Source organism: Sorex fumeus, unplaced genomic scaffold (genome assembly GCF_029834395.1).
Source record: "Sorex fumeus unplaced genomic scaffold, SorFum_2.1 ptg000029l, whole genome shotgun sequence".
Lineage (NCBI taxonomy): Eukaryota > Metazoa > Chordata > Mammalia > Eulipotyphla > Soricidae > Sorex > Sorex fumeus.
This window is the reverse complement of record NW_026606086.1, coordinates 17,568,787-17,588,325: the sequence shown is the minus strand read 5'-3', so window position 1 is coordinate 17,588,325 and position 19,539 is coordinate 17,568,787. Positions and strand designations below refer to the sequence as shown.

The following is a 19,539-nucleotide window of genomic DNA, read 5'->3' as shown; positions in this document are numbered from 1 at the left end:
GGCTGGGCAGCAGCCCCAGGCCAGCAGGTGCCCTGGCTGGTCACTCAGTACGTTTGGCGAGGCCCAGGGCACTCTGGCCACGGGGGCCTCTCCCCTTGGGGTATATCAGAGGACATGGAAGGACACAGTGGCGACAGGCCCCTGCACACATCACTGGAGCCGAGGACAGGGACCACCCAGTCCCCCTCAGGCCCTGCCCCAGTTAGACTGTCCACCCACATCCCAGGAACTCTCTCTGGCCCTGCCACCTGTGGTTCCAGGTTGATTAGGCTGCTCCTGGTTGGGGTGGGCACCCTGCCCTGCCCAGTGTACATCGCAGTCCCTTCTAGAGCAGAGATGGCCAGCACCACGGCTCTAAATCTTTATTGTGCTCGCCCACAGCCAGGAGGACCCCAACCAGCGGTTCCTGGGGACGGTCTAGCGGCCCCCGACGGTCTTCTTGGCCTGGAAGAGCAGTATCTTGTCAAACGTGTTGTTTGGCACCTGGGGTCACAAGGTCTCGCGTGCGTGTTCCATACCTGCCCCCAACCCCTGGCGGCCTGGGTGGGGCCCAGGGAAGCCGAGGTCTGGGTGCAGGGAACAGGAGGCAACCCGGGCGGGGAAGGGCGGGGCGCGGGAAGTATCCTCAGCTGAAGGGCAGGTACCAGCTCCTGGCCTGCGCGGGCCCCGGAACACGTACCGCGGCGGCGAAGCAGCTCCGCAGGGCCTGGAACTCCCGCGCGCACAGGTCCCGGCTCAGGCGGCCGCCCGGGGCCGTGGCGGCCTGCACGCACCTGCCGTAGGCGGCGGCCTGGGGGCGGGAGGGCGGCGTGGTGGGCTAGGGGCAGCGGGCCCCGGGGCCCCCGAGCACTTCCTCCCGTGTCTGCCGCCCCGCGCCCCTGTGCCCGTCGCCACCCCGCGCGTCCCCCGCCCTTCACCTCTTCCTCGCAGGCCGCCAGGCGCTCGGGGAAGGCGCGAAAGCGGCTCCGCACGCGACTCCACACAGCTCCGTTAGCAGCCATGAGAGATCGCTCCGGACCCAGTGGGCGCCGGACTTTAGACCGGCCTCTTCCGGCGTTTACAGTCGGCGCTTCCGCCCCCTAGCCTCCTCCGCGCCTTGTCATTGGATGTAACTCAGCCCTGGGTTCCGCCTCCAGAATCGCGGACTCTGGCGATTGGCTGGTTACCGAGTCTATCTTTAACCGGGTCTTCAGATTGGTTTGGGTTCACACTGTTTACCAAAGTCGGAGTCAGGACCCGCCTCCACGGGCGATTGGCCGGCGGGGCTTAGTCCGCGCGGTGATTGGGCAAGCCCCGGAAATGGGCGGGACCGAGAGTGACGGGCGTCATGGCGGCCTCGGCGCAGCTGCGGGACCGACTCCTCTTCCTGCAGCGGGTGAGCTGGCGGCCGCGGAGATGCTGGTCGGCGGGTCGGTTCCTTGCCCGGCGGCGTCCAGGCCGGCGGGATCGCGCGGGGCCCGCGGGCGCCCCCAGCCCTGCTCACGGTCTCCTCTCCGCAGCTCCCCGTCCTGCTGAAGGGGACCGCGGACGACGAGGCCCCGTGTCCCGGCTACGTGTTCCAAGAGGTCGTCAGTATCCAACAGGACTCCCGGTGGGGCGGCCAGGGGGCGCCCACGTGGTCCGGGAACTCACCGGGTGGCTGGGCTTGTCCCAGGGGTCATTAGTGTGTCCACGTGTGTCTGCGTGTCCCAGGAGGTCGTCTGTGTGTTCACGTGTGTCTTGATGTCCCAGGAGGTCGTCTGTGTGTCCACGTGTGTCTGGGTGTCCCAGGAGGGCATCAGTATGTCCACGTGTGTCTGCGTGTCCCAGGAGGTCATCCGTGTGTTCACGTGTGTCTTGATGTCCCAGGAGGGCATCGGCGTGTCTGCATGTGTCCGCGTGTCCCAGGAGGTCGTCTGTGTATCCATGTGTGTCTGGGTGTCCCAGGAGGGCATCAGTGTGTCCATATGTATCTGGGTGTCCTAGGAGGTCATTGGCGTGTCTGTGTGTGTCCGCGTATCCCAGGATGTCATCAGCATTTCTGAGTGTGCCCTAGGGGGTCATTGGCGTGTCTGCTTGTGTCCGTGTGTCCCAGAAGGTCTATCTGAGTCCATGTGTATATGTGTGTCCCAGGAGGTCATCGGCATGTCTGTGTGTCTGATTGTCCCAAGAGCTCATTGGCGTATCCACGCATGTTTGCATATCCCAGGATGTCATCAGTCTGTTTGCATGTGTCTGGGTGTCCCAGGAGGTCATCCGTGTGTCCATGTGTGTCTGCATGTCCCAGGAGGTCATCAGTCTGTTTGCACATGTCTGTGTGTCCCTGGAGGTCTTCGGTGTCTGTGGGTGTGTCTGCATGTGCTGGGAGGTCATCAGTATGTCCACGTGTGTCTTCGTGTCCCGGGAGTCACCATGCATGTGTGTCTGCGTGTGCCGGTTGCTGAGGCATCTCTCTCCGGCGGAGCTTCCCTAACGCACCCCCAGAGATCTCGCACGAGTCCCCGGGAAGCAGCCTGTGCCTCCTTGAGTACCTCCTGGCCCGGCTGCACGGGGGCTCAGGCCGCGTGAAGCTCAAGGTGAGGAGCAGGTGCCCTTCCGGGTCCCTGCGGGATGGGCAGACAGTGCTGGCAGCTGACCCGCCACCCCCGCTGCCCCGCAGGTGCTGAAGCTGCTGCAGCATCTGAGCATGCGCGGCTCCCCTGCCTTCCTGCAACTGCTGCGCCGCTGCCCCTCCTGCATCCAGGAAGCTTCGGGTGCGTGGGGCCGGAGGCTGGGGGCTCTGCCCTGGGGGGTGGGTGCTGGCCGGCCCTGAACCCCCCCACAGTGTTTGCAGGCCCCCCGGACCCCCTCCACGGGAACAGCTTGTACCAGAAGGTGCGGGCGGCGGCGCAGGTGAGCCCCGGGAGGGCTGCGCGTGGGGAGGCTGCAGCCCCCTGCGTGCTGAGTGGTCCCTCTTGTCCAGGACCTGGGGAGCACCTTGTTCTCAGACCCCGAGTCTCCAGTGCCACCTTCGCAGCCCCCTCAGGCCTTGCCGCATGCAGGTAGGGGCCAGCCCTGTGGGAGCCCCCAGGCCATCCCTGGCTGCGACTGACTGCCACCCCTCCCCACAGGAATGGGCTCCCAGTCCCGGCCCCGGGGTGCGCTCCAGGGCTTCGGCTACAGTGAGGAGCGGCCAGGTGAGCGCTGCCCCCACCTGTCCCCTGGTGACCTCTGACCCGCTCCATCCCACCCCACCCCTCGCTGCCCCCTCCAGTTCTGGATCTTGGCGGGGCCTCTTGGACACCAGCACACAGGCCCTTGTGAGGGGCAGGGCGCGGGCTGGGGTGCCGAGCAGGGCCGTCTCACCTCGGCACAGGCTCCGCGGGGGAAGCGTTCCTGTCCAGCATGCAGAGGGCGGCCGAGGTGCTGGTCCACGCCATGCGCCCCACGCCCGCGGGCCCCGCCTGCCCGGCGCCCGGGCTTGCCGGCTCCTACCAGCCCGTGGTGACGCCCGCACCCCGCAGCCCCCGGCCCGGGGCTGTGCCAGGGGCTGGGGTCCGAGGTGAGGAGAGCGGAGGGGCAGGCTAGGGAGGCGCTGGGCACGGAGGGGTCCCCCATGGCCACCCCTGCGTCTCCGTTTCCTGCAGCAGCACAGCACCAGCCTGGACGGGCTGGTGGGGGCTGGGACGAGCTGGACAGCAGCGACCCGAGTGTGCAGGGTGACAGCGAACCCGGCAAGGCCTCCGAGGGCGGCTCTGACGGCGACCTGACTGACAGGTGCAGGGGAAGCCTCCCAGGAACCGGGCGCCCAGGCCCGCCCCCGCCCTCCAGCCACCCCCCTCCCGCCCCCGCCCTCCAACTGCACCGCCCCCCATCCCCCCCAGCCGCCCTTCGGACCCCCCCTGCGCGCCCCGCCCCCGCCCCCACGCCCCTTCAGCCGCCCTGTGCCCATGCAGGAACGAGGTGGAGACCCTGCAGGACTGCCAGCCGGAGCTGGGCCTGGTTTGCGCCGTGACCAGGGGACCCCGCGCCTTCCTGAACCGCGAGGAGACTCGTTGCTTCCTCAAAGAGTGAGTCGCACCCCTGCAGTTGGCACCGCCCCCTGCGTCCCCCCCGCAGCTGGCACTGTCCCCTGCCGCCCCCCACGGACTCCTTCCCTCCCCGCAGGTGTGGGCGGCTCAACTGTGAGGTGGTCCTGCAGCTGCTGCTCAGCCGCCTGGATGGGCCCGATGAGTGTGCACAGATGGTGAGGGCGGGGCCTGAGGGCGCGGGGAGCCCTGAGGGTCGGGGTGCGAGGGGACCGAGTGCAGGGGTGCCTCGGGGAACGACGTTGAGTCAGGGGGACACCCAGTAGGCTGGCCAGTCCCACAGGCTCCGAGGCCTGAGCGGCCGTTCTCATTTCCCAGCGGGTGCTGAGCGCAGTGGCCTCGCTGGGAGGCAGTGACCTCCTGTCTGCGGAGCACATCCTGCTGCTGGCCCAGCCACGGCTGCACGAACTGGGCACCAGCACCCAGGGGCCTGTGGCTACCAAGGCCACCAAGGTGAGCCTGCCCTCCCTGCGCTGCCAGCCTCACCTCCCCGCTTCCTACACGCCCAGTCCACCCTGGGTCTTGTTCCTTAGATCCTGAGGCACCTGGAGGCAGCCTGCAGGCAGCGGCCCCCCATGCCGGGGCCCCCGGGCCCACCCAGTCACGCCGTCACCCGAGGGGGTCCGTGCGACCTGTTGGCGGACACTGTGCCCTTCTCCCGGGATGCATCTCCGCCCTCGCCCCCTAGCCTGGTGCCCCCGACCCCACCCACCCCGACGGACACCAGGGAGCCTCCGAGCGAGCAGGACCCTGGGTCTGCGCCCAGCCCAGATGGCAGCCTCGGCTCCCTGTTCGCAGGCATGGAGCTGGTGTCTTGTGCCCGCCTGTCGGGGCCAGAGCGGACCCCAGTCTCCCAGAGGGGGTCAGCCCTGGAACCGCCCACCCACGAACCTTCTGTGTTTGCGTTTCTGAACGTGTGACTCACGGGTGCCCCAAGGGCCTGACTTGGTGACAGCAGCTCAGAGCAGGCGTCTGGCCGGACTCCAGACAGCCACACTGGGCCCCGGGCTGTGCCTGAGCATGCCTGGGGGCCTGACTGGGGGTGTCTGCTGTGCTGCCTCCATCACCCTAAGGCCACTCCCGAGGGGAAAGGAACCCCAGTTCCCAGGGGTGCCGCCAGCTAGGTCCCCCGACACTTCTGTGGGGAATGTGGCAGAGACTGCCCATCCCAGGATCTAGGGAGGGCCACTCTAGCCTCTGTCCTGTCGTGTTGGCACTTCACAGCAGAGGGCCACAGGCAGTGGGGCCTGGCGTGCTAGTCTTGGGTGAGGGGGCTGGGCCTGGTCCTTCCTGGCAGTCCCGGTGTGTAGCCCCTCCAGACACCAAGGGCTGGGACCAAGGGCTGGGACCCTGTCATGAATAAATGCCTCACCTGTTGCCTTGCCTGTATGTAACCCATTTCTGAGTATATGTGTGAGCCCATGTGTCAGTGCCTGCATGTATGAGTGTGCCTGTGTGTCAGCATGTGCATTGAGCGTGTGCCTGTGTCAGTGTGTGCATGTGTGTCAGTGCCTGCATGTTGTGTGTGCCCGCGTGTCAGCGCCTGCATGTATGTGTGCCCGTCTTAGTACCTGCATGTACATGTGTGCCCGTGTGTCAGCACATGTATGCATACCTGTGTCAGCACCTGTGTATGAGTGTGTGCCTGCGTGTCAGTGTGTGCTTAGGACTTCCCCAGAAGCAGGCTGGGCACTGAGAAGGGATTGCTGACATATCCCTGTTCCCGGCCGCGCTGAGGACTCAGCAGAAACCTGCAGTGCCAAGAGATGGTGTTTGGGACTGTGGAGGAGAGCCGAATGAAGCCCGTGGGGCTGGAGGAAATAGCTTGGCACCCTGACCACGCCAAGGCAGCAGTGCCGAGCACAGCGCTGCTGAGTAGGGCCCGGCAGCCTGCGGTCCCCATAGCCAGAAGTAGAATTTGGAAAACACCTTCTTTGAAGCTGAGTCCTAGTGCCTATGGGCCAGGAAGGGGGCAGTTGCTCTTGGCCTGTTCTGAGGGTCCGTCAGCCAGGGACCCAGCTCCCCCCTGCAGACTGCCTCCCCTGGCCCTGGGCTCCCTCCCCTGCTCTCAGGTCCTGCCCGCCTCCTGCAGGCCCTCATCTTGACCCAAGTGGGCCATTCTGAGGAGCTTTTATGATCAGTGAGGGGACTAACCTTGGAGGTGGGATGGGGTGGGTGCAAGGCCAGCTAGTGGGACTCCTCCCACCAGCTCCCACCTTCACATATGCAGCAAGAGATAAGAGCCAACACTTGCAGGCTGGGACCCACAAATCAGAAGGTGTGTGGCACCTGGGCTATGGCTCCTCTTCACCTACATTCTGGGCTAGTGGTGTGGCTGGGTGCTTCTGCGCGTGCCTTGCACACTGGCTCAATTCTCGGCACCCCCCCCCACACACACACACACGTGCAACACTCCTGATACCTTGCTGAGGAAACCTACAACATCCCAGGTGCAGCGAACCCGTCCCACCCACGGGCCCAGGTCGCGAGGCCGCTATCCCGACAACGTGGAAGCTCCCAGGGACCTGACCAGCCAGGCAGCTTACTGCAGAGCTGGGCACCTTCTCCCCAACTCCATCGAGGACTGACACTTTCGCCATCAAAATATCACCAGGGACACAGGAGACCCCCGGCGTCATAGCCGCGAAGTCCAGGCCCAGGCCACAGGGGCCCCAGACCACAAGGGCCCTGGGCACCTAGGTGCATCCCCCAGACGTGCAGGAACATACAGGAACGGTGGACCCGCGGGGCCGGCCGAAGGCGGGCCGGGGCAAGCAGGCGGGCAGTCCCCAGTAGGGCCTTAGGAAAGCGGAGGGGGCAACACGAGGGTCGTGGGAGAGCAGCATGGGAGCACCGACCACGCGGGGCGTCAGGGTTCCTGGCGGGCCTGGACCGCGGGCGCCCCCCCAGCCTCCCTGCTCGCCCCGCCCCCTCATGCCCCGCTCCCCATAGCGGCCAATTGGCAGCCGGCGGCCGCCGCGGCCCGGGCTCGTCGGGGTTCCTCCCACGCCCGCACGCCCCGAAGGACAGCCGAGTCATCCAATCGGCTCCCGGCACCGTCGGCGCGGCCCGGCCGGAGGGCCAATCCGGGAGAGGCGCGGACAGAGAGGGCGGGCCTCCGTGACGGACAGGGAGGAGGCGCCCGGCTGGTTGCTAGCTGCCGCCGTCGCCCGCCGCGCCGCTTGGCCGCTTCATTGTCGCCCCAGGCAGGGAGGCCGCGCGAGGTCGGGGCGCGAGGTCGCCGCCCGAAGGCTGAACCCCTCGCGTCCCACCCCGGCCTGCCTCCCGCAGCCCATGCCCGCAGCTCGGGGGTCCGAGCGGAGAGGGGGCCTCGCAGGTGCTGGACCTTCGCCAAGCGGGGGATCCCTCAAGCGGGGGTTCGCTCAGTCGGGGAGTCCCTTCCCTCCAGGTGAGGCTCCACGCGGGCAAGGGGCGCCCAGGCCCCCAGAGCGTGTGCACGGGCTGGCCGGGAGCGGGTGCAGACTCGGTGCCCCTCGCCCAGGATATGTCCAGCTGCAGGGCCCGGGGCCGGGTTTGTGGAGAGAGGGCAGGGGTGAGGAGGCCTGAGGTTGCAAGCACAGGGGTGCAGCGGTCATCGGAGGGGGGCTGGGGAACCTTCTGCCCGCAGACCGCCCAGGGGCCTCTGGGTCAGCTTGGGGGCATGGGTGTCAGGGGGGCGGAGGGTACTGGGGGGCGGACCTGGGTGGGGAGCCCCCTTTCCAGGAGCTCAGGAGGGCTCTAGGCGGGCACTGCAGCAGCCTCTGAGCGGGTGCGGGTGGCACCTTCCCGTTTGCTGTGCATGCTGGACTCACCGTGGTGCCCGGGACACACACCTTAGCTGCTCTGTCTCCCGGGAATCCCAAAAGCCAGTGAAATTGGGGTGCGCAGATGCCCCACTGCTGGCCACAACGCCCCTCCCCCACTTCTCGGATGCCTCCTTTGGGGGGAGATGGGTCACACCCGAGGTGCCCGGGGGCTGTCCTGCCTCTGTGCTCAGGAGCTTTCCCCTGGCAGTGCCCTGGGGATCCTGTGGGGCTGGGGTGGCATTGGGGTGGGTAGCTGTGTACAAGGCTCTGTGACCCATGTGCCAGACCCCCAGGTGCCCCTTTTTATGGGTGAAGAAACTGAGGCTGGCGCTGCCTGCCAGAGGGGGTCATCTCCTCCCCTCGCCCCTGTAGCTGGCTGTTCGCCATGTTCCTTATTTTCCTGACTGAGGCGCTACCCAGTGAGGTGAGGTGGGGGACCGTGGCAGGATTGGGGCAGGGTGGGCAGTGGCTGACCTGGACCCTCTGCTCCGCTTAGGGCTGCTGTCCCCATGAAAGGCGCCCAGCCCGTGGGCAGCCCCGCGGGGGCCCCTGGGAGCAGCCCAGAAGGTGTGGACCTGACACTGACCGGCTTCCCGCCACCCTTGTCCCACCGGCCCAGCAGCGCCGCGGCCACCAAGCCCCTGACCCGCTCTGTGTCTGCCGTGGTGGGCACTGGGCCGCGGAGGAGGGCGCAGGTGAGTGGCCGGGGTCCAGGGGAGCCCTCTGCACCCTTCACGCCTGAGTGTTCCCGTGCTGTGACCCCCTTCAGAGGTTCTCTGCCCCCCCCCACGCCATCTGGGGGCTCGTGGCCTTCTTTGACCCAGTGACCCTCCGAGGTGTGTTGGTGCTCAGGCTGTGTCCACTCTCAGAGCTCACGGGGACCCCCAGCAGAGCCCCACAGGGCAGGAAGGCCAGGTTGGGCCGGGCTGTGTCCAGTGCGAGATGCCACGGTGGGCAGCTCTGGGCCAGGCCAGTGTGTCCCTAGAGCTGCCTTCTCACCATCCATTCTGGCCCCGTCACCCTGCTCTGTGGTGATGCTAGGGTGCGGGCCGGTCACTGCTGCTCCCCATAGGACCCCACAGGGCCTGGAAGACCCCCAGCTGTGAACAACCTGCGCCGATCCAGCAGCGCCACCCAGGTGAACCCACCACCCGCAAGCCAGGCCTGGACCGACCCCCCCAGGTAACTCTGACCTCTCTGTGTGGCTGGGGCCCCGGCCTCAGGGTCCTGTTGCCCTGGGAACTCTAGGAGATGCCCGGGATGGAACCCAGGTCGGCCACACGTAGGGTCGGCACCTCCCTGCTCTACGGCAGGGCAGAGCAGACTTCAGAGCCAGCCTCTGTGGCGAGGGACACCCGTGGACTTGGGACTCGAACCCTGCCCTCCCCATTCAGGGACCCCTCCAGACTCGTGGCTGTTGCCCAGAGGCGCAACCTTCAACTCCCACACAAACCCAACGAATTATACCCAGCCCGCTGGCCTTTGGGAATGTGAACTCAGTGTACCTCTTGTGGGGGTGGCATTTGGGGGTGTGTCACATGGGCATGGTTGATGAGTTTTGGCCTGTGGATGTGGCTTTACAGGCATGTCTGTGGGCAGGGCCTTTAAAGATTGGTGGGCCGCCTTCGGGCACCTGTGGGCGGAGCCTTTCGGGATGTGGTTCGTGGGTGGGCCTTTAGAGGAGTGGCCGCAGGCCCTCTCCACCTGCACCCTGTGAGAGATCCCAGCAGGGTCCAGCTCCAGGTGTGCGGACTGGGTTCCATCTCCCCAGTGCCTTTCAGAACTGTTGCCGGTACATGGTCCTTTTCTGTTCCGCAGGAGTCTAGGATCTTAGCCCCGCTCTCCCAGACTGGGGAGAGCATGAGCAGGGCGTTGGTGGGACCTCCTTTGTGCACCAGTTAGACTGGGCACTGCTACTCCCATTCCTCCAGCTGCTGGGTGCTGCAAAGACCCATATGTGTCCCACAAGTGCACGGCTGACCCTGCCTGCGCAGGTGGCCACAAGGCTGGATCCTCCAGTTCTGCAGGGGGGGTTAGATTGATTCCCAAGGGCATGCCTTGGACTGGATCCCATGAGGGTCCCCAGGACAATGGTGAGGTGGGAAGGGCATATGTCCACAGGGCTGAGGACCACCGGAGGTGCTGGCCGTGCCAGGGGGCCCGAGTGACAGCACAGTGAGGAGGGCACTTGTCTTGCACATGGCCCACCTGGGCTCAACCCCTGGCATCTCAATGGTCCCCTTAGCACTGCCAGGAGTAATTCTTGAGTTGCAGAGCCAGAGTCAGCCCTGAGCATTGCTGGGTATGGCTCCTCCCAATAGCACTACTGCCACATTATCCCAGTCCTTATACTGCCATGGGCAACGGGCGGAGTCCCTGCTCCCTCTGTTCCCTCCTCACCCAGCAGTGGGCCTGCTCCCGGTCTCTCTGACACAGGCCGGTGGAGCCCCTGGATTTCCTGGCACTGTTTGAGAGCAGCCCTGATGGGCAAAAGCAGCCATGCAGTCTGGGAAAAGCTGCCAGTGATCAGAGAGCCACGTGGAACATTCTGGTAAGACTGAGAGAGCCTTGTCCACCTGGGTGTAGTCCCTGCAGCTGAGCGGTGGGGCCTGTGTCCGAGCTGTGCCCACTCTGTCTGGCCATGGCATCACAGAGTGTGGGGTGGACCAGGATCCCCAATGCCCTGGCCCTGCCCACTCTGGGGGAAGGGGGGCGTTTGTGTGGCAGGCCATGGGCTCAGTGGCACCTGCACACAGGACGAGCAGCCCAGGGCTTCCCCACTGCCTGTCGACACCCGGAGCCCGCCCAGTGCCCCTGAGGCGCGTGCTGGCCCGAGAAGGAGGGAGTGTGCTGTGACCCTGGCGCCTAGCTTCACGGCCAACAACAGGTAATGGGCCTTCCCCGCCGGGCTCCTGGTCCTCACGCCTCTGGAGGGATCAGGTGAGTGCATTCCTGGTGAAAGCACAGACGGTGCGTTGCACAGAGGAAGGATGTGTTGAACCGTGAATGAGGAATGAACAAGAAAGAAAGATGAGCTGAACAAGAAGGGGTGATGTGTGACTGGGTGAAGGGGTGCTGAGGAAGGATGGTGCAGAGTGGGTGACGTTGAATAAGAGCTTGTGAATGATGCGTGTATGAGGGGTTAGTTAGCAATGGGTGATGCATGAAAAGGAGCCGAGGAGAAATGAGTTGGATGAGAATGAATGGTGCAGAATGGCTAAACTGGTGAGGAATGAATGATGCTGACTAGATAAACTGATAAACGAATCATGCGTGAATGAATATGCTGATGAATGAATGATGCTTGAAGGATGATGAGTCGATGAGAATCAAAGATTCATGAATGATGAGTTAGGTGAGGCGTCTGATTGTGAAGGGTGAGCTGGGGAGCGAGGGCAGCGACACTCGTCACATGGGGTGAGGAGAGAGCGAGCAGAGAGTGTGGGGCAAATCGGCCTGTCTGCCCGGTGTTGTGCCCAGAGGCTGCGTCTGCCCCCCTCCCCATGTGCGGGTGGGCTACCCATGGCATCGTGACCCCGCCTTAGCCTGCACCCGCCTGTCTCCGCAGGAGCAGCAAAGGAGCGGTGGGCAACCGTGTGACAGCGATGGTGCATAACCGTCACAGCCCCGCAGAGAAGGCGCCACCCCCCAAGAGCTCCAACCACACAGCCCTTTCCCTCAAGTAAGGCCCCGCCTGACTGGCTCCCAGTGCTGCCTCTGCCTGGTCACACATGTAGGTGCATGCACATGCACATGTGTACACACATACATGTCACGTGTGTGCCTACATGCACATGTGCACACACCTGCACATAGATACACATATACAAACACGTGAAAACGAATGCACACACATGTACACAAATGAAAACACATGTACCCATATGCATCCTTGCACACACAGGGTGCTAGGAGAACATAGACCAGGGTGGCGCAGCAGCAGGCACCCCCCCCCCCCCGAGAAAGCAAGTGACCCCAGTGTCAGGCATGTCCTGAGCTGAGGGATCTGAATGTCTGCTCAGCCCCTGGTGTCCCGGGAGCACCCACACCCCGTGCCTGTGGCAGGGCCTGAGCCTTTCTGGCCTTCCTGGCAGCAACATCCTCAAGGCGGCCTCCCACGAGGTCCAGGAGAGCGGAAGCATCCAGAAACTGCAGAAGAATCTGGCCAGCAGCAACCAAGGGGCCCGGAACAACACTGGGGGGCCCCTTGGCCCCCTCAGGAGGAAGGAGGTGACGGAGGAAGAGGCTGAGAGGTGCGTGAGGTGGAAGAGGAGGGGGCGGGCTTGAATGTCCAGAAGTTTCCGTTCATACTTGCTGGACCTCTGGAGTCTGTGGAGACTCGTGTTCCTTGGTCCCGCGTGTGTGAGTGTCCAGCAGAGGCAGCACTGTGTCCATGGGCCAGGACCGTGTGGGGAGCTCTTTGGGGCTTGTTATCACTGAGCCTTTCCTGGACCTGGGGAGGTCACTGTCTAGCCACGGGACATGTGCCTGCCACGGAGCACAGCCAGGCCCCACTCCCCCGCCAGGCCTGGTACCCAGCAGTGGGGGCCAAGCTCAGGGCAGCCCCAAGGCCCTGCTGTCACCCCTTGGCCCGGTACTATCACTGTTCCAAGCTGCTCAAACAGACCACAGACATGGGAGCTGAGGCAACGCCCACAGGTGCTGTCAGGGCCCAGGGCTACTGTCAGCTGCTCTGTCCCTTCCAGGCTCCTGCCTGTGTCAGATAAAAGGCTTCTCTGGACACCTGTGGCCAGGGCCCCACCCTCATGTGCTGCTGGGTCCTTCACGGGACTGGCCCTGGGACCCTGCACATGGAAACCTGTGCCACAACCACTCGAGGACATGCTTCTGTGCCCGCACACTGGGCCTTTTGCTCCTGGGTCCTAGAGAGTGGCCCCCGTCCTGAAGCCCACTTCCCCCTAGGTTCATCAACCGGGTGAACAAGGCGGCTGTCACCATTCAGCGCTGGTACCGGCAGCAGGCCCAGCAGCGGACAGGAGAGGCCTCCAGGGAGCGAGAGGTCAGTGGGGCAGGGGCCTCGCCCTGGAGCCCAGGCCCAGCTCCCTTCTTGCAGGGCCAGCAGTTGGGGCAGGTTGAATTCAGGCGGCTCCCAGGGGCCCTGACCCCGGAGACAGGTCAGCCCTCTGTGCAGCCAGGAAATGTTAGGGTGCGCTACACAGAAGCTGGCCTTAATGGGGGACCCCTCCTCACCCCATCCTGCTTCGCTGGGTCCCACAGGGGAAGCAGCTCCCAGGAGATGGGAACATTCTGGACATGCACCGTCAGAAGGAGGCAGCCAGGAGGAAGGCCAGGGAGGAGAAGGCGCGGCAGGCCAGGCAGGCGGCCATGCAGGTGCGGGGTCACTCGCTGCCCGGGCTCAGCCATCCAGCTGCGGGGTCACTCACTGCCTGGGCTGAGCCGGTTAGGTCTGGGGTCACTCGCTGCCCGGGCTGAGCTGTCTAGCTGTGGGGTCACTGCTCAGGAATGCGGGGTCACTGCTCGGGACTGAGCCGTCCAGCTGCAGGGTCACTCCCGACCCAGGGCTGAGTCAGTCACTCAGGGGGCCTCCAACCTCCCCCCTCCACCAGCCACTGGAACGAGGCTCAGAGCATCTGGGCAGCTGACAACCCCCCTCCCCTCACAGGAACTGCAGCAGAAGCGAGCCCTGAGGCAGGGCACTCTGGAACTGGCCCCCAGGCGGGGACGCCCCCAACTCTCACCAGCCCACAAAGCCAACAACACAGGTGTGGGGGTCGCCCTGCTGCCATGTCTGCCCGCCCCTCCCGTCAGCCACCAGGGGGGCGCGCATGCCTGCCCTCAGCGGATCCTTCCCACATCCTCAGCATCTGGGATCCCACTGTACCCAGGCAGGATCCCCCCACCTTCTAACACACATTTTGTTTGCAGGGGCCGAACCCCACACTGCAGGCCAACAAGATGCTTGCCAGCCCCCCACGGAGGTGTCCCCACAGCCCCAGCCGTTTCCAGAGCCCACGAAGCAGGTCTGCTCCGGCCCTGGCCTGGGGTTGCTGTGCTAGGTGCCCTCCCTAACCTCTTCATGCCCAAGGTGCACGAGCTGCCCACTCACCCCACTGACGGCCCTGCGACTTCCCCTTCTGCAGGACCCCATCTCCCACGAGGCAGCCGGCAGGGACCGGGAGGCCCCAGAAGCTGCCAGGAGTAGGGCCAAGTCCAGAGTCATGCTGGACGAGCTGCTGGACACTCTGAAACTGCTGGAGGCAGAGCCTGAGCCTCTGCCCCCGCCCAGGACCTACCGACAGGACAGATACGCCTGGAGTGATGAGGTGACGTTGCTTGCACAGAGCCGGACCCCAACCATGTTAGGGCCCACAGATTGAGATGAGAGCCCTGGGTGGGGCAGCACCACAGGCTGAGACCCCCCCCACCCCCCAGCTCCAACCCCTTCCACCCGGCTCCGCCCTTCTGCTCGGCCCCGCCCCTCCATCCAGCCCCACTCCTCTGCCTGGCCCTGCCCCTTCACCCAGCCCCGCCCTCCGCCCGGCCCCGCCCCTTCTCAAGATCCCGCGTCTTCCCTCCAAGCCCCACCTCATCCCCAGGCCTGTCCCTTGTGCGCAGTGCCCTGCAGCCCGCATGCTCCCTCACTGCAGGAGGACAGGGCCAGCTCCCTGACTGCTGATAACCTGGAGAAGCTGGGGACGCTCAGTGCTGGCGCGGGGCCCCCTGAAACCGGGACGCTACTGTCGGAGGCCAAGCTGCAGAGCATACTGAGCTTTCTGGACGAGATGGAGAAGTCAGGGCAGGACCGGCCCAGCCCGGCCCCCCAGGTGTGCGAATCCCCGGGGAAGCGCTGCAGCCTGGCTTGGGGAGGGGCGCCCGCCTGACCCCTGTCGTCGTCAGGGGCCCCTGCTGGAGGACGGACCTGGGCGCCCCATGCCAGAAGCCAGCACTTCCCTGATGCGGCTGCAGCTAGAGGTGGAGGAGAAGAAGCGGGCCGCGGCGCTGCTGCAGAGGGCACTGGTGAGTGCCCAAATGCACGCCTCGACTCCCCACCCCCAAGCCGCTCTGCTCCCCAGGACACCTGTGTGCCCTCCACAGGCGCAGCAGCGGGACCTGGCGGAGCGGCGGGTCAAGGAGACAGAGCGGGAGCTGGGTCGGCAGCTGCGGCAGCAGCAGGAGCATTACGAGGCCACCATCCAGCGGCACCTGTGCTTCATCGACCAGGTGACCTGCGGGTCGGCCAGAACTGGCCTCCCCATGTGGGGGGGAGGGGGAATGCTAGGGGCTGCAGGGAGAAGCACTGGTCTGCACTGTGCCATCCCTCACTGGGGGCCTGCACTTGGCCTGGTGCCTCAAGCCCCCGGCGGGCCATGGTCCTGGAGACCGTGAGGGAGGGCCTCGGGACTGCCCCCCGCCCCAAGGGCCAGCCTCCTCTGCCCTCGCAGCTGATCGAAGACAAGAAGGTCCTGACTGAGAAGTGTGAGGCGGTGGTGACCGAGCTGAAGTCGGGCGAGCAGCGGCACCGTGAGCAGGCGGCCCGCACGCAGGAGCAGCACCGCCTGGTGAGGGGACCCCGGCCCTGCCACGGACACCTAGAGCAAGGCCTCTCGTCACTCAGTGGACCTGTTGGGAGCCTGACCCCGTGTCACCTGAGGGCAGAGGGTCTGCGCGTGCCCCCTACTGCGGGCCCCAGGGGGAGGCACTACCCCCAGTGACCAGCTCTCCCCCAAATCAGGCAGCACCTTGGGGTGGGGGCACTGGTGCTCCCTGTGCCTCCTCCTGCTGCCCACACCTTCTCAGTGCAGACTTCCTCCGGGACAGGAGGGGACACCGCGTGCCAATCTGGAGCGCCCTGAACCTGGAGTGGCCTGTGGGTGGGGGTTGGTATCCATTGCCTACTCCGTTCCCTTTCCGGCAGGAGGTAAAGAAACTGAAAGAAGTCATGAGCGCCACGGAGAAGGTGCGCAGAGAAAAGTGGATCAACGAGAAGACGCGCAAGATCAAGGAGATCACAGTCCGAGGTGGGGCCCCAGGCCGGGTCTGCGGGGCGGCTGGGCGGGCTGGAGGCGGCTCAGGCTCAGGCCCTGCAGCGCGGTGCCCCCGCAGGCCTGGAGCCCGAGATCCAGAAGCTGATCGCCAAGCACAAGCAGGAGGTGAAGCGGCTCAAGGGGCTGCACGAGGCGGAGCTGGCACAGGCGGCAGCGCGCGCGGCCGAGCTCTACGGGCGGCAGGCGGAGGAGCTGCGGGCCCGGCTGGAGCGCGAGAAGGAGGCGCTGGGCCAGCAGGAGCGCGAGCGCGCCCAGCAGCGGTGGGTGCCGGGGACCCCCGGGGCTCGCGCTCTCGGGGCGGCCGGGGCGGGGCGGCCTCACGGGGCCCGGGCTGGCCCCGCCTCGCAGCGGCTCCCCCCCACCTCCCCTGTAGCCTGGAGCAGCACCTGGAGCAGGAGCAGCGGGCCCTGCAGCAGCGGCGGCGGCAGCTCTACAGCGAGGTGGCCGAGGAGAAGGAGCGGCTGGGCCAGCAGGCGGCCAGGTGAGGGGGATGGGGCAAAGTCGCCGGGGGGCGGGCCGCGGGTCCCGACCGCCGCGCTCACGCCGGGGCCCTGCAGGCAGCGCGCCGAGCTGGAGGAGCTGCGGCGGCAGCTGGAGGCGAGCAGCGCGGCGGGCGGCCGGGCGCTGCGGGCCGAGTTCGACAAGGAGCGGGAGGCGCAGGAGCAGCGGCACCAGGTGGGCCCCGCAGCCCCCGGCCCGCGGCCCGGGCTCCCGCCGTCGCGCCCGGCGGGCACTCACGCCGCCCTGTGCCCAGGTGGAGCTGAAGGCCCTTCGGGACCAGCTGGAGCTGGAGAGACAAGTATGGGAAGCCAGCTGCGCCCGGAAGGAGGTAGGTGCCGTACCCGGGCGGGCCGGCGGGCCGGGCGCCCGCGCAGCCCCTCAATGCCCCGTGCCCCGCAGGAGGCCCGGCTGCTCAGCCGGGAGCGGGAGCTGAAGGAGGAGATCCGGCGAGGCCGCGACAAGGACATCGAGCTGGTCATCCACCGGCTGGAGGCTGACATGACGCAGGCCCGAGAAGAGGGCGAGCGGGCCACCGAGAGCCGGTGAGCGCCTCAAGCAGTCGCCCCGCCGACCTGCCCCTCTCCTGTGCGCCCCGCCCCCATTCAACGCCCCTCGCCCGCCCGCAGCATCCAGCGCATCCGGGACAAGTACCAGACGGAGCTGGCCGAGCTGGAGCGCTCGGAGCGGCAGCTGCAGGAGCGCTGCGCGCAGCTCCGGAGCCGCCTGGGGGAGGCCGAGGGCGAGGGCGTGCGCCTGCGGGGCCTGCTGCAGCAGAAGGAGCGGGAGCTGGCTGACACGCGGGAGGTGAGCGGCGGGGGCGGGGCCGCGGCGGTGTGGGCGGGGTCGCGGTTGGCGTGTGGGCGGGGTGACTGGGTAGAGCTGTGGCTGTGGTATGCACATCGCGGGGGCGGGGCCGTGTTTGTGGTGTGGGCGGGGCGATTGTCGGAGGCGGGCCCATGCTGTCGTGTGGGCGGGACGACGGGCAGGGCGGAGTCGTGAAGTGGGCGTGCTCCTTGGGGCGGGATCAGGTTCTGGGCAGGATGATGGCCTCACATTGACCTGTCCCCAGGTAAATGAGCAGCTGACCGCGGAGCGCCGAGACCTGGCCCAGGTGCTCCGCCAGGAGTTCGCCGATCGCCTGGCGGCCTCGGAGGAGGAGACTCGGCAGGTCAGGGCTGAGCTGGCCGCGCTGCGTGCCCAACAGCAGCTGGAGCTGGAGCAGCTGACGCGGAGCAAGCAGGCCGAGCTGGAGGCGGTGCACGGGAGGTGGGCGCGGTGGGCGTCAGAGCAGTGCCCCCCCAGTAAGGGGTGTGGGGGAGCCCGAGGCTGCCTGTGCCAGGCTCATCCTGCACCCTGAGCCCCCCAGAGGGTGGGACCTGGGGCACTGAGCAGCCCCAGCCGCCTGTGGGCAGTGCAGGGTGAGTGGGGGTGGACTGCAACCCCTGGACCCCACAGGGGTCCTACCACGGGATGCAGCTGACCTGCTCACATTGGCCTCCTGACCTCAGAGCCTGTGGGCTGGGCAGGACGGCTGCCCTCCTGCCCTTAGGCTGGGTGGGTGCTTAGCGGCTACCTGCTGTGCCCTCACAGGGTGAAGGTGGCGCTGGCCAAGAAGGAGGAGGCAGTGAGCAGCCTTCGGAGGCAGCATGAGGTGAGGCCGGCTGAGGGGCAGGGTGCTGGGGTGTGGCCCGGCTGCCCACTGACCCTGGCATGTTTCAGGCGGCAGTGAAACGAGCTGACCACCTGGAGGAGCTCCTGGAACTGCGGCGGCGGCCGGGCCCCAGTACCCAATGAGGCTGTGACCAGCCGTGTCCTGTGTGCCCGTGTGGCACACTGCCACAGTAAAGAATTGTTCCCTGTTCAAGTGTTCTGCGAGTGGACCTGTGCTGGGTGCTGCGTGGGGGCCGTGGGCAGGGAGGGGACCAGTGTTCCTCCAGTCCAGCCTGAGTCCCCCCTCCCCGACTCCAGGCTGCAGAGGCCCTTCCTCAGGATGGACACTGAAACCTTCCAGAAAGGGGCTGATCAGGCCGCTACTTGCCCTGGTGGCCAGGGAGGATGTCTGGCTCTGGGCTCTGTGTTCCCGAGACCTGGGGTGGGGGGGTGGCCTTGTTTGAGCCAGAGCCTCTGCAGTGGGCCTGAGCTAGGCTCACGATCCTGGCAGGAGCTGCTGCGCCCAGTCCTCGCGGACTTGGTTCCCCATGTGCACCCCCTCGGCATCCGGGGGCCTTGGAACACCCACTCGGGGTGGGGGACCTGGGTGAGGGGGTATCTGAGGCTGACCCCTCCCCTGAAGTTTTGACCAGAGTCACAGGGAACAGAAAGGCCACTGGGGGCAGGAGGGGACTGGGGAGGGTCGGTGGGCACCACCGCTGCAAACTCGAGCGTTAGCACTGTCGGCTACCCCTGCTCCACATCTGCAGAGGGCCAGTCAGCTCTTTGGGAGAAGGGTCCTCCCAGGCCTCCCACAAATCTGCACATTCCCCGATGAGCTCACCCTGTCCTTCCCTGAGGGCTGTGGCAGCAGGTGGGCCCCCATGTCCATAGCTTGAGGCTGCTGCTGCCCTGCCCTCAGGCCTGGCCCCAGCCCCACCTCCAGCCCCTGGAGGTCCTATGGAGTGCTGGCTGCCCAGTAGCTCACTCTGTGAGGCTGGGACCAGGTGCAGGTGGCAGCTGCCCCGCTGCTGGTCCCTCAGCCCGGCTAGACTCCTTGCCAGCTCCAGGACCTGTCGGGCCTCTCATACAGGCCCCAGCCTCGGTTTCTGCCATCCTGCTCAGCTGCCCCGGGCTGCGCCAAAGGGGCAGCGAGTCCCCTCACCCACGCCGTCCCTGCTCAGCCGCCAGGGGGCAGCAGACACCACAGCGCTGCGACCGTGGGGCACGGGGGCTGCGGCTCCCTGACGGGCAGCTGTGCCCTCCCTCCCGGCCTGTTCTTGAGGTCCTGCTGTGCCCGGGGTGCAGCGTCAGTGGGTGGCGGTGGACAGTGCAGGGGTGCAGCTCCCAGCACGCCCCAGGACACTGCGCGTACAGGCTGGACTGGGCGCCCAGAGCTGGGAGAGCAGGACCTGACCTCCCCAGGGCTTGGGCTGGGGCGACCCCAGGACCTTGGTCGTCCTGCTCAGAGCAGCCCTGGGGTTCTGGGGGTGGAGCCAGGGTCAGCCA

The 19,539-nt window shown here is 66.5% G+C and overlaps 3 protein-coding genes across 3 annotated transcripts; 2 read left to right on the top strand and 1 right to left on the bottom strand.

Moving 5' to 3' along the window:
• Positions 1 to 347: 347 nt before the first annotated feature.
• Positions 348 to 1,048, bottom strand: NDUFAF8 (NADH:ubiquinone oxidoreductase complex assembly factor 8). Its single transcript, XM_056115808.1, has 3 exons — positions 918 to 1,048; positions 680 to 790; positions 348 to 444 (listed from the first exon to the last, which is right to left on the bottom strand). Exons 1-3 carry the CDS (start codon positions 999 to 1,001, stop codon positions 418 to 420), a joined length of 222 nt encoding a protein of 73 aa, XP_055971783.1. The 5' UTR covers positions 1,002 to 1,048; the 3' UTR covers positions 348 to 417.
• A 262-nt stretch (positions 1,049 to 1,310) lies between these two features.
• Positions 1,311 to 5,385, top strand: TEPSIN (TEPSIN adaptor related protein complex 4 accessory protein). Its single transcript, XM_056115775.1, has 13 exons — positions 1,311 to 1,375; positions 1,500 to 1,572; positions 2,464 to 2,555; positions 2,639 to 2,732; positions 2,804 to 2,871; positions 2,942 to 3,020; positions 3,090 to 3,155; positions 3,335 to 3,520; positions 3,606 to 3,735; positions 3,915 to 4,028; positions 4,126 to 4,204; positions 4,365 to 4,499; positions 4,580 to 5,385. The coding sequence occupies exons 1-13, from the start codon at positions 1,328 to 1,330 to the stop codon at positions 4,964 to 4,966; spliced, it is 1,551 nt and encodes a 516-aa protein (XP_055971750.1). The 5' UTR covers positions 1,311 to 1,327; the 3' UTR covers positions 4,967 to 5,385.
• Positions 5,386 to 8,348: 2,963 nt separating this feature from the next.
• On the top strand, positions 8,349 to 18,204 carry CEP131 (centrosomal protein 131). Its single transcript, XM_056115811.1, has 25 exons — positions 8,349 to 8,547; positions 8,925 to 9,034; positions 10,289 to 10,403; positions 10,609 to 10,739; positions 11,421 to 11,534; positions 11,947 to 12,105; positions 12,776 to 12,872; positions 13,091 to 13,204; positions 13,497 to 13,596; positions 13,760 to 13,854; positions 13,975 to 14,157; positions 14,482 to 14,658; positions 14,732 to 14,851; positions 14,930 to 15,055; positions 15,277 to 15,393; positions 15,750 to 15,852; positions 15,938 to 16,139; positions 16,253 to 16,360; positions 16,437 to 16,554; positions 16,634 to 16,708; positions 16,780 to 16,922; positions 17,007 to 17,184; positions 17,450 to 17,646; positions 17,971 to 18,031; positions 18,100 to 18,204. The coding sequence occupies exons 1-25, from the start codon at positions 8,362 to 8,364 to the stop codon at positions 18,172 to 18,174; spliced, it is 3,204 nt and encodes a 1,067-aa protein (XP_055971786.1). The 5' UTR covers positions 8,349 to 8,361; the 3' UTR covers positions 18,175 to 18,204.
• Positions 18,205 to 19,539: the final 1,335 nt, after the last annotated feature.

Excerpts from the sequence above, each read along its gene's own strand:
- CEP131 (XM_056115811.1), top strand. The coding sequence starts at position 8,362 with ATGAAAGGCGCCCAGCCCGTGGGCAGCCCCGCGGGGGCCCCTGGGAGC. Across the intron at positions 13,855-13,974 it reads TTCCAGAGCCCACGAAGCAG|GACCCCATCTCCCACGAGGC; the intron begins GTCTGCTCCGGC and ends CCCCTTCTGCAG. Across the intron at positions 15,056-15,276 it reads ACCTGTGCTTCATCGACCAG|CTGATCGAAGACAAGAAGGT; the intron begins GTGACCTGCGGG and ends CTGCCCTCGCAG.
- NDUFAF8 (XM_056115808.1), bottom strand. The coding sequence starts at position 1,001 with ATGGCTGCTAACGGAGCTGTGTGGAGTCGCGTGCGGAGCCGCTTTCGC. Across the intron at positions 791-917 it reads TGGCGGCCTGCGAGGAAGAG|GCCGCCGCCTACGGCAGGTG; the intron begins GTGAAGGGCGGG and ends TCCCGCCCCCAG. Across the intron at positions 445-679 it reads GGAGCTGCTTCGCCGCCGCG|GCCAAGAAGACCGTCGGGGG; the intron begins GTACGTGTTCCG and ends CTGCTCTTCCAG.
- TEPSIN (XM_056115775.1), top strand. The coding sequence starts at position 1,328 with ATGGCGGCCTCGGCGCAGCTGCGGGACCGACTCCTCTTCCTGCAGCGG. Across the intron at positions 3,156-3,334 it reads CTACAGTGAGGAGCGGCCAG|GCTCCGCGGGGGAAGCGTTC; the intron begins GTGAGCGCTGCC and ends ACCTCGGCACAG. Across the intron at positions 4,500-4,579 it reads TGGCTACCAAGGCCACCAAG|ATCCTGAGGCACCTGGAGGC; the intron begins GTGAGCCTGCCC and ends CTTGTTCCTTAG.